This window comes from Propithecus coquereli, unplaced genomic scaffold (genome assembly GCF_000956105.1).
Source record: "Propithecus coquereli isolate 6110/MARCELLA unplaced genomic scaffold, Pcoq_1.0 Scaffold91, whole genome shotgun sequence".
Classification (NCBI taxonomy): Eukaryota; Metazoa; Chordata; class Mammalia; order Primates; family Indriidae; genus Propithecus; species Propithecus coquereli.
The window spans coordinates 1,207,809-1,220,542 of NW_012155396.1; the positions used below are offsets into that span (position 1 = coordinate 1,207,809).

The window sequence follows — 12,734 nt, forward strand, 5'->3', positions numbered from 1 at the left end:
ACAGTATAACTGTTGTAACATTGTTCTGGCAGTTTTAATCAATACAATGAGGAAAAGAAAGAAAGAGGGTGGGAGAGAGGGAAGAGAACATATCATTATATTATCAGGAAGAAAAGATAATCACATTAGTTTGCAGGTTAAATGACTGGCTAGCCAAGAGAATCACTAGAAAACTGTTCGGATTTAAGTTGAGAAATGTAGTTAATTCTATACAAGTACTAAAATAATTTTTCAATATGCCAGCAATAATCATAAGGAAAAAAGATGGGAAAATGAGCATTCACAACAGTAACAACTCAAAAGAGAAAGAGGAATAAACTAAACAGGAAATGTATATGAAGAAAACTATAAAACTTTATTAAAGAATGAAAAAGATCAATTAACTGGAACTCTGATGGGTTTATACTATGTCAATTCAGCTAAGTTGGACTCAATTTCCCAGAATTCCCTTCCTTATATAGTTCTGGCTAGTGTTGGCTATAGGAGACTTTTTGCATGAGATTTAGAAGTCAGAAATGAAGCAGCAGCCAAAATTTTTACACTCTGAAGGTCAGTGCAGGGCACACTGTGGAGCTCGCATGCACTGTTGCTGATCTGTTAGCTCATCTTGTTGGCATGGGGAAGCAGCTAGATTTGTAGTTCCTATAGCTCCCATCAGATCTTCTTTCAACTTCTCCAAATCCTAGGTCTGCATGTGCAGTTCTAAAGTCAAAAGTGTCAGCCTCTCTTGCAGGTCACCCACAGCATCAAAACTGGAGTTGGTGAGAGGCAAATGCAGGTTCCACATTGTCCCTAGAGATTTCAGTTTGTCCTTGCTCTCATCCACATCCACCATCCCTGCTTGCCAGTCTAGCTGATCTGCAGAAATTTCAGGCTTAACAATAGACTCAAAGGCAACAGCCTGCACAGACTGCTTTACCAGCCCCCACAATTCCATAAGATTTAACCTCTGTAATAAATCCCTTAATCTTTAGCACACAAAGTAGTTCTGCTTCTTTGATGGAACCTAACTGATACACAAGTCAGACCATTTTATTGCATAAGAAGACAACATTGATGGTGTTGGTCTCTTTAAATTAAACTATAAATTTAATGCAATTCTAATCAAAATCACAAAGGAATTTTCTTTCAGAGCTTCACAAAATGATTCTAAATTTCATTTTAAAGAATAAATGTTAATGAACTTTTGAATAAAGCAGAGTAATGTGAGTACTGAAAGGTGAATATTAAGTCCAGAACCAAACCAAGTATGTGAACGGTGAGGGGAGGGGGAATAATGTGTGCATAACTCCAAATTGGTAGAGGAATGATGTATTATTTAACCCAGATCCTGTTATCAGTTAGGGTTCTTAAATGCACGGAAGAGAAACATTCAGCAAAAACACTCTATATAACCAAAAAACCAAATTTATGAAAAGGATACTGGGAAAGTACAGACTTGCCAGGTTTCAAGAGCCAGGTTTTAAAACTATCCCTCAAGAACCTCAGTCAAAATGACACCAGACAACTGGTCTGGCAAAGCCCTCCCTGCCATACCTTGCACTGCCCAAACTCCTGTCACCAGACATTACCACTGGCATTGCTGCCAGTACTGCCCTGTCTGCTTCTGTCATAAAAGATTCTTCGCAGTATTTGTTTCCTTGCTCTTAATGCAAAATTCCAAGTGGGGCAAGATGAGTCTAGGTCATGTGCTCACACCCTTGCTGCAAGGTTGGAAAAGATATTATAGTATGTGCGCTTTCCAGCATATACAGATGGTCCCGACTTACGATGGTTTAATTTACAATTTTTCAACTTTATGATGGACCCACTGGGGTATTAAATGCATTTTCAAATTACAATATTTTCAACTTACAATGCATTTATCCAGATGTAACCCCATGATAAGTCAAGAAGCATCTATATAAGAGAAGATGGGCTGTATCTTCCTTCAAGATGCATTAGAAGAGGATCTCCCAAATATACTATACAGAACAGGAAACAACCAGTCCACATTGGTAATCAGTAGATTGGAAAAGGCTATAATTACTAAATATTACTGGAGAAAGTCAATCATCAGATGATACCTAGAGATTGGATCATTGACTTTCAGTCTGTATAATGCAGTTTTATATAAACAACTTTAGATTTTAAAATGTCACATCCACATGGATTAAGGTTTTACAATATAGACCATTTCTCTGGTTAAATTAAGAAAAGGGAATCAGTTTGGTTGACTAGTTGCCTGGGAAATTTTCATGGTTAGATAACTTTTGTAATCAGTTTGGTTATCAAATTTAGGATATTTAGACGAATTTATAAACAGAATTCTACATAGTTCAGCTAACTAGAGGAGTTCAAAATTATCTTTAAAAATTTCATAAAAATGTAAAGCTTTTGCATAGCAAAGTTAAAGAAAAATAAAAGAAGAAATTTGGAATATTTATTACAGAGAAACATTAGTAGCTCTGATTCATTACAGGCTCTTAAAACTAATGATAAAAAAATAAGTATCCCAATAATAACGTGGGCAATGTATATGAAAAGACAATTTGGAAAAGGAAGAAATACAAATGGTCAAAAAATTTTTGAAAAGATTTTAACTTTATTAGTAATCAATTGAATTCAAATTAAAATGAGATTTCACTGTAACATACAAAAGATTACTAATACTCTGTTAGTAGCAGTAGAGAAATGACATTCTCAAAGATTATCAGCAAGAGTATCAATTGGTATAAATTTTCTAGTGGACAATTTGACTATGTACCAAAAATCATAAAAAAGTAAGCAAACACTTTTGACTCATCATTTCCAATTCTAAGAAAGTAATAAAATAATTAGATAAATACAAAGAGCTACACATGAATGTTCAGCATGACATTATTTAAAGAAAGAATTAAAAATAATATATATGTCCATTAACGGGACTAGTGAAATAAATTCCACACATTATACAGCCATTAAAAAATACTTATTCCCATATTTACTGACATAGAAAGATGCTCAATAGATATTAAATTTTAAAAGGCAGCCTATTAAAATATGTAAAATATTATATTTTTGTTTAAAAAAACACAGACACATTAAAAATCTGGGGGGCTATTCATTTGGCTTATCTCTCAGTGGTAGGCTTACAAATGTGATCATTCCTTTTTTTCCTTTTTGATTTTCTAAAAATTTTCACTGTCTTACTATTATGGCCATAAAACCAATAAAGCTGCTTTGAAAAGTTAAAGCCAGAAGCAATTAAACAACTCAAACCATGATGCTAAAGTCAATCTCTTAAAAGTGTAATTTAAAAAATGTAGAAACATATTTATGACACTATATATCTCAATAAAGACATTAAAATACGTAACATTAATTAGCATTAATCTCATAAGTCAAATTTGTAGTATAATTTGTTCATAGTTATATATTAATATTGGTTGACACATAAAAGTCTATATGAAAGATTTCTGCATCTTCACATGAAATAAACTTATGTAGATACCTTATGTGATGAATACTTACTTTGCAGAGAACTACTTTGTTAATGACAATGGAGTCTACAACAATCATCAAATTCTTGGTCATTTGCAATAATGAAAATTGTTCTCTAAAGCACTAAGGTTGGGTTACTTTCTCCAGACTCCTCCAGGATGAGGAAATAATCATTTCCAGATACTTTCAACTAAGAGATATGATCAAAATGCAAAGAATGCAAGAGATACCTCCATTACAAGGTCATAAATCCTTTCTATAAACCACAGGATTTATAATGTCACAAATTATGAATCATTGCCTCTACTTTAGAAAATAAACATTCAACACTTGAATGGATAAAGAAATCAATGTGTTTACAGGCTTAGTGTATATAACTTTAAAGTTTATAAACTATCCTTTTGAACCAAAAATAAATGCCATTAACCACTTAGCTGGATGGAAACTGGGGCACAGAAAGCTTGAATTAGTGGCCAAGCCAGAAAGGCATGGTGGCAGCAGCACCAACAGCAGCACTATTCCCCTCCTTTAGTAAGCTGTGGCCTGTGAGTTAGCCCTAAGGAGAAAGAAGGCCACCCAGATGGATGAGTATGAGAAGAACCTAGGCTGGGCACAGACTACACAGGGACCTAACACAAAAGCTCTGCTGCCACTCAAACTCTGTTTATACGTGCATTTAATTACAAATTTATTTTCAAATCTCATTCCAGAAGGCAGACAAAAATCTACTTAATAGTAAATTTCATGATTTCACGAGTAAGCCACTGCTACTAGTGACATCTTACATCTTCTTTCACTCATGAAGCAATGTTTATAATTACAATATATATTTAAATGTTACTAACCTTTCATTTTACATGATGAATTTATTTTATTTTATTTTATTTTTTTTAGCAGTGGGGAGTTGAATACCAACTTTAGTGACACTAATGTTAGTAAGTTCTGATAACCCACTACCATCAGACCAGCCTACATGATGAATTTAGATTCTAAAAGGATTGGGTAGCTAATAAGTGTTATGAGCAAAATGAAAAATCAAAAGATTACTTCAACTATGTACATGATGATCCAAATTTAAAGGTCTGAAAAAGAAAAACTTATTGTTTACAAATAACTGTATCATGGTTGATGAACAGAAATACATATACATAATGGGGGTGATACAAATGGATTTTATAAATGAAAAGCATAAAACAGCTTGCTTAATGAGACAGGAACAAAAAGCTCACGAGTGAACTAGGAAGCAGATCCTTCAGCCTCAGTCAAGCCTTCAGATGCCTGCAGCCCCCACCAACATCTGGACTACAACTTCACGAGACCCTGGGCCAGAACCACCCAAACAAGCCTCTTCCGAAGTCCTGACTCACAGAAAGAATAAAATAATAATTGTTCACTGTTTTAAGCCTCTAATTTTGGGTGTAATTTGTTACACAGCAATAGATATCTAGAACACTACTGTTTTTGTTTTTGAGAAAGGCATAATTGTGGTTCCAGAAATACACATTTCTGGCATCTACTTCACTCTATCGGTGCAGAGATTAAACATCTCTGGCTTAGATTCTGAGTATGAGAAAGAGAAATTTACTAAATATTCTTCCTCTATTATTTATTGTCTCTAACTAGGACACCTAAGTGTACCCATTTTTCTTCTTAAATCTTTTTCTTTCCTTTTCCACTTCCTGTTCCTCCTCCTACAAATAAAATGGGCTCCTGAATCTCCTAAACTCCTAAGCTTCAAGTTTATTTTACAAACTCACTTTTGCTGAGAAGTTTCTATAATTATAATTTTTTTTAAACTTGTCATGTATAAAAATCTAACGTGCTTAAAGGTGTTTCTTATGTATTTCATTATAATAATACGGGGGGTAAGCACTAAGCAATCCTCAGCCTATAAACTAAAGATATTATTTGGGATTATTTTTTTGACGTAACAGCCATATAATAAGTTTCTATGACTTGCAGGAGCCACTTTCTGTCACACCCATCCCCATCATAGCCTATGCCATTAACTATGGGGCCTGCAAGGTATACATAGTAGTAATTCCCCCTTTCCTTAACTCCACAAACACATAATTAGATAGTTACTTTAATTATATGCTATCATGTATTATTTGCTAATAATCTTTTAGACATTATTTCTGTCAAAACAAATAAGAGCTGACAAATTCCCAATGCAAACTTCATCTATTACTTCAACCTTCCTACTTTGCCACCAACCTCACAAATTATTTACAAAAACCTGAGGTAAAAGCTCGGTCCCACACCCCAAACTGCCTTTATTATGCTTTATCAATAAGTCCTTTTCACTGAACTGTAGTTGCTGTGAAACTTAACATATTTAATTTCTTTAATGGTAAAATACCAAAAGTAGATGCCAAATATAATGCAACTAACTGGCAAAGAAAGGAAGCACAAATCTTGTTCACTTTCACTGAAACTTTTTATAGCCAGCAGATCTCTGTATATAAAAATGTTTAGGCCGGGCATGGTGGCTCACGCCTGCAATCCTAGCTCTCTGCGAGGCCGAGGCGGGAGGATTGTTTGAGCTCAGGAGTTCGAAACCAGCCTGAGCAAGAGCGAGACCCTGTCTCTATTAAAAATAGAAAGAAATTAATTGGACAACTAAAAATATATACAAAAAATTAGCCAGGCACGGTGGCGCATGCCTGTAGTCCCAGCTACTCGGGAGGCTGAGACAGAAGGATCGCTTGAGCCCAGGAGTTTGAGGTTGCTGTGAGCTAGGATGACGCCACGGCACTCTAGCCCAGACAACACAGTAAGACTCTGTCTCAAAAAAAAAAAAAATGTTTAGTTCCTGTACAACCATTACTAGCAAAACATACAATTCTGAATTCTACATGTTTCAAGTCTCAGCAAATTCCCAAAGACATCCTTTTCTGAGGCTGGTGTGATGCAATAATTTTTAAAATGTCATTTTAAGCAAGGGGGCAGAAAGTGCTGGTATCAGCAGGGAAGAGACCATGTCACACTTACAGCAGTCAAGCCTCCAGGCATCCGGGGCGCGAAAGGCTCTTTTATTTGTTAGGGATGGCAATGGGCTTTTCGGGCATGACCCTCGGCACCCTGCCCTGGGCCAGGGAAACGCCAGGGGCGCGGAGCCTAGGCGAGACCTGGGTATCAAGGGGCTCCAGAGGGAAGGCGAAGCCGGAGGGCGGCGCCAGGGTTCCTCGCAGACTCGGGGCCGCTTAACAGTGCCAGCCCACAAATCACCCACGGCCCCCTCGCTCCGGCTCCCGCGTCCTGCCCTTCCAGTATCCGGATATCATATTCAGGTGGTCCCTGCCTCCGGCCGGCCACCTCAGGACGCAGTTTCGCGACGTCCACTGCATCCTCTCCCGCCCCTCGTAGCGTTCAGCCGTACCCACCCTCGGTTCTCACGGCGGAAGCCAGCAGCGACGCGAACAGCGGCCCCGCCTCCGTCCTCCTCCCTCGGACATCACCATAGAGACGCCGGGCGCCGGCCAGAGCGGCTCCAGCCCGCAGCGTCGGCCGAGAGGACGCCGGGATACGTGTCTCCCTCCGAGTGGAAAGCGAGTGAGGCTGGAGTGCTCTTTGGTTGAGTGGGTAGGTACCTCGAGCTCCCCTCCCAAAGGTCTCGGGGTGAGAAGAGAAAGTGCGTGGTTAGTTTCCTTCTGTTAAACTTGAGGATTCATTTCTCCGCTTAGTTGCGTCGTGCAGCAAACGGGGCCACTGGCATCCCCACGGCACATCCAAGTGGCGGCCAGGAAGCTGCAGACCGAGAAGTGGCCTCACCGAATGTTGGACGCACGGGCCTTACTCCCTGACGCTGGAGCTGGGAGCCAAGGGCCATCGGGGGCCTCGGAGGTGTAGAGATATTGCCCACTCCCTTCGTGAATCCTTCAGGGTGGGCGACGGATAGTTTTTCACGAGACGGAGGTATCACGCGACCCCACGGGCATGAAGCGCCTAGGTAGCGCTTCGCCGCCCCCTTGGGGATTTTTTGATGATTTTTCGCCACTATCCGGGCGGCTGTTGGTGGCCGACTCTTCCTTGTGGACAGCGGTAACACGGCTAGAACACTTGGTTAAGACTACTAAATATCAGGAGTCGAAAAAGCAACTGCATGCAGGGTAGTTTGACCCAATTAACCGAACTCATAAGATGTTTCGTTTACTGGGACTGTGGCCAGGTCCCATCCCGCCTCTGCCTGGCAAAGGGGCAGCTGTCTTTGCACCAAGGAGACATCTAGCTTGACATTTGGCTTTAGGAAGCACTGGCCCAAAAGAAGAGGCCCAAGGAGGAAGATTCTTTCTTCCCCTTCCTACCTACAGTTTATCGAAACAAGTGTCAGATGGAAAACAAGGGCAGCAGTGAGGTTATATTATATAGTTGACAGAGACCAAAAAAAAAAAAAAAGGGGAATCTTCAATTTGAAGCAAACCCAGGCCACTCAGAGAACCTCACAATTTCTCAATCATAGAACTTTTCATTGCCTGTTACACTCGTGGTTGGTTCTTAGCCAATGGAAGAGACTCAACTGAGGGGGGAAATTATACACATTTTAACCCCTGTATAACTTAAAAGCTAATTGCAAATATCAACAAATACTATATATTTACAAGTTTGAGTGCTTTTAGCCATGTTAAGGGCAAATTTTCTCTGAATGCAGATAATTTAATAACAATTTGTCATTACCCTTATGGCAGCATGGTACCAAGTCTTACCATCATCTAGGCCTTCTGGAGCTATTGAGACATAGATGGCTTCCTACAAACCAAAACAGAACAAAACTGTTAAGAGTTCTTTACTCTGTAGTCAGTCTATGGCCTAAGGGCACTGCTTGATTTATACACCACATGCTGAGTGCTCTGTGTAGGCTACAGAATGACTTTATGGAGCTCAAGTTCTAGTGAAGGATATAGATCACAAGGTTACAAACAAGCTGGACAAATTGTAATAAATACTAAAAAGGAAATAAATAGGGTTATGTAACAGAGTTGGAAGAGGCTAACTTTAGTCAGGTAGTCAGGGAGGCCCCTCTGAGGAAATGATACTTGTGCTGAGACCTGAAATTTGATGGAGTCCAGTGTGACATGAGCTGAAAATAAAAAAGGGGCACTGTGCCTATTCAATGCACCATTATCACTCTTGATCAACTATACTCTTTTTTTCTATACATTTTTTTCTCCTTGTTCCCTCTGTTGCTGTTCCCCTTTTATGTAAAGAGCTTGGTCTTTTATAGAAATCAGAAAATTACAATATTTCTGGTTGTATTTGGTGTAATCTTGAAGTCTTTTAGATGTGTGGTTTTGTTCTTTCCTAATAAATAAGGCTGTAATAAACCACTTCTGGTGAGATAATTTCTCTTAATTTCACACACTTTGCAGCATAAATTTTTTCATATATTCAAAAGAAATGAAAGTATCCAGTTCATGAGACAGTATAGATAAAATCTAGTCTTCACTGAAGTGCTTGATTCTTATCTTCAGTATTGCTTAGATCAGTTTTTGTTTGCTTTCTTGAGATCTAGTTCTCTTCTTATAGTTCTACTGAAAAATACTTGGACTAGAGAGACTAAATAGCAAATGACCAAATGTACAATTTTGCATATTAAAAAAAGAAAAAAACTTGAAGATTAATAGTGAATGCTCCGCAAGATAAAAACAACTTTATAACTTTGTTTTTTTCTCATAAATCTGAACTAAGAATTAAATGAAATAGTTCAAAATTTCAAAATAGTTCTTTATTAATACAGTATATTACAAACATTTATTTTAAAACTTTACAAACTAGGTAAAACACTTCCAAAATTAAATGTCAATTCTCATACAATTGCTGTGCAGAAGTAATATATACAATTTCTTGGCTTACTAGTAATTTTATACCAGTCACTTGAAACAACAGTCTTAAGATTTAATAACATAATAATTCTATTTTTCACTTTTTAGAGTTTGACAGAAGACAGTCAATATCCTGAAGGATTTCAGAAGTTTTTTTCAATGCTACTGATACTCTCTTTTCATTAACTTCTTCTAGCAAAGTTTCTGTAGATCTTGGTTTATAATGATCAGAAGACAGTTCATTTTTCTTATTAGAAATCTGGTTTAGGACACCACTGTTCTCCAGGAGCACTGAATTACTTAGTTAAGAAGCTTTTTTCCACATTTTCATTATATAAATATCTTTATTTTCAGAAAAATTGTGCTTCATATTAAAATATTATGTCTCAATTGGAAGTAAGATCTCTTGGATTCATAATAGAGTTAGGACTTCAGAGCTTATCATAGTCTACCCGTTATAGATGAGGAAATTAGTAACAGTAAAGCAGGGAAGGAAAATAAAGTATGTATTATGTGTTTGGGTGGAAGTTTGGTGGTAAGGAGGAAATAAAAGTCGAAATCTATTAGAAATTAAAATCTATTAAAAAGAAGTAACATTTCTTTAAGTGAAGAAATGTCATGGGAATTAAAAAAAAAGAGTAGGGATGATAGGATTATAAACAATCTGTATGGTGTATTTTTTAATTTGAAAAGATCTAGAGTGAAAAGAAACCTGTCTTCTCTTATAGGACTACTTTATTATTTGAATAAGATTAAAGAAAAATCAGAAGACAAAACAAATTTAAATGAATGGGGTGAGAATGTACAGAACAGGTCAGGTGCAGTGGATCACGCCTGTAATCCTAGCACTCTGGGAGGCTGAGGTGGGAGCTTGAGCCCAGGAGTTCGAGACCAGCCTGAGCAAGAGTGAGACCCCATAACAAAATAGAAGAATTAGCTGGGGGCCACGTGCCTGTAGTCCTAGCTACTCAGGAGGCTGAGGTAGGAGGATTGCTTGAGTCCAGGAGGTTGTTGTTGTTTTTTTTTTTGAGACAGAGTCTGGCTCTGTTGCCCTGGGTGGAGTGCAGTGGTGTCATCATTGCTCACTGTAACCTCAAACTCCTGTGCTCAAGTGATCCTACCACCTCAGCCTCCCGAATAGCTGGGACTACAGTTCCATGCCACCACGTCTGGCCAATTTTTTCTATATTTTGTAGAGACAAGGTTTCGCTCTTGCTCAGGCTGGTCTTAAACTCCTGACCTCAAGAGATCCTCCTGCCTTGGCCTCCCAGAGTGCTAGGATTACAGGCCTGAGCCACTGAGCCTGGCCAAGCCCAGGAGTTTGAGGTTGTAGTGAGCTATGATGACACCACTGCACACTAGCCAGGGCGACAGAGCAAGACTGTCTACCAAAAAACAAATAAACAAAGAAACAAAAAAAACCACAAAAAAAAATAACAAACCAGGTACAGAACAAAAAGGTTTTGTAAGAAAAAGATGTCAGAGATATGGTCTTAAACAGTTATAATTTAGAATATAGTCATATGAAAAAGTCCCCAAAGGAGACCTTAACCCTAGTTTTCACTGTTCCTTGCCCAACTTAAACCTAAAGAAAAGTATAAATGTTAACATAATGTACCTTCCATAGGCAGGATATATCTTAAATTATAATCTTAAATATTTGCTGACTCAAAGCTCAGCAATATGTAAGTATGGATTAATATTCACAAAGTATTCCATCTTGAATTAAGCCTAGAATGGAAAGGAAGTATTTAATAATTAGGCAGGACAATGCATTTTGTTTAAAGGATACAGTTAAACTTCTGTATTTTTTCAAGTTCAGAAGCAACAGACCTGTGCAAGAAAAAAAAAAAAGTAAGTTCATGCTAGATGTCTGGTTCTTTCATATTTGTGAAATTTCAAATAAGCATACTTGACTTTTTTTCATAAAGGTTAGAATTTTAAACAGAAGAACCTAGAAGTTAAGAATTTTCTTTATATTATTAATGGCTTTATTTAGCACCAAATCAAACTGACTCAACTGATATTTATTGAGTGCTTTTATAGGCAAGTGAATAAAAGTCCCCACATCAAGGACTTTGTAATCAAATATTGCCATTTGAAGGTAATAGGCCTTCCTGCTACTTCTTAGTACTAACCTGGCATACACTCTACTTTCTTCCCTACAGTTTATTCAAACTTTAAAAACCTACCAGAATCCCATCCCTTCTGTGAATAAGGATGTTATCCTTGAATTCCTATAGCATTGTGTTACTTAATCACATACTTCTTTGTAATGTCTTCTCTTGAATTATTTAACTTTCTGATATTCCTACCTAGATTGTCTTTCTCAGAAGGAAGGATCTTATTTTTCTGTACTTTGTGCATACATTAAGATCTCATTTATACAGAACTCTCAGTGATACTAATCTTCCTAATGACCTTTCTTCCTATCATTTTTCCATTTAGGAACTTGTAATTCTATCAAGTCTGAACTCATCTACTTATTACAAGATCCATTCCTATCCATCAAAACTCATACTATACCCTAACAGATAGCATCTGCTCCATTAAAACTATCTTCTTACTGCTTCCACAGGCCAAAATATCTTTTTTACTTCTGTCCTTGCTTCTTCCCTAAAATGTCTTATTTTCCCAAAATATTCCTTTGAAGCCCAGTTCTAGTACCTTGCATACTGAAAAGCACACAAGAAAGACTAAAACGCTTGCTTTATTTGTTGATTTGCCAATTAATTTGGGGGAGATAACTAATATGATAAAAATTATTTAAAAATCAGCTTTTTCTGAAAGATTATTATGTTAGTCAACATTTTATTTCCTTTAATATTACTAAAATTTTAAGACTCCCCTTTAAAATTTTCCCTAAAGTTTTCAGAATGAATTTAGCTCATAAAAAGAGCCACTCATTTTCATGTGAAGTTTTCAATGCAAGGTTTCAGATAAAATATGATGAAATGTAATAAATTAGATGTCTGATTAGAAATAAATTATTTTCAAGCTTAAGGTATAAAAAATATTATAGGAGTTAAAAATGTCTAAAACAAAGAAAGTATTTTTTGGGAAAAAAGACTAACAGTTTACCATTTGACACTTTAATTTTTAAGTATTAGTTTGGTCTTCTACACAGATTAAGTTTAAAAGAAATGTAAATACCAATTTTCTTCAGGAACAGAAGATGAAGGATGTGCAGGCATCTCTCTGGGACTAGTCTGGGTCAGCCTTCTGCACCATGATATGACTGTTGTCACATATCTAGAGTGAACATATTAAAAGAAATACTTGAAAAATTAACTTGTATACATTATAAAAGTATACGAAAAATGGAAAAATCATTAAGACAATTTGGGAAAAAACGATAGATAAGAAATGTTGGCCGGGCACGGTGGCTCACGCCTGTAATCCTAGCTCTCTGGGAGGCCGAGGCGGGTGGATTGTTTGAGCTCAGGAGTT

At 37.2% G+C, this 12,734-nt stretch overlaps 2 protein-coding genes across 2 annotated transcripts in view; both read right to left on the bottom strand.

Moving 5' to 3' along the window:
• Nucleotides 1-6,876, bottom strand: part of LOC105826737 (chromosome unknown open reading frame, human C5orf28) — a 19,226-nt gene extending 12,350 nt beyond the window's left edge. The window contains exon 1 of the mRNA XM_012664758.1: nt 6,849-6,876. The gene's annotated coding sequence lies outside the window, so the exon portion shown is untranslated. The remainder of the gene's footprint in view (nt 1-6,848) is intronic.
• A 2,505-nt stretch (nt 6,877-9,381) lies between these two features.
• The window catches only part of LOC105826712 (chromosome unknown open reading frame, human C5orf34), a 19,933-nt gene continuing 16,580 nt past the window's right edge, over nt 9,382-12,734 (bottom strand). Inside the window, exons 9-11 of the mRNA XM_012664728.1 lie at nt 12,438-12,536; nt 11,077-11,117; nt 9,382-9,575 (exon numbers count right to left, since the gene is read on the bottom strand). Of these exons, the coding sequence (XP_012520182.1) occupies nt 9,382-9,575; nt 11,077-11,117; nt 12,438-12,536 (334 nt within the window). The remainder of the gene's footprint in view (nt 9,576-11,076; nt 11,118-12,437; nt 12,537-12,734) is intronic.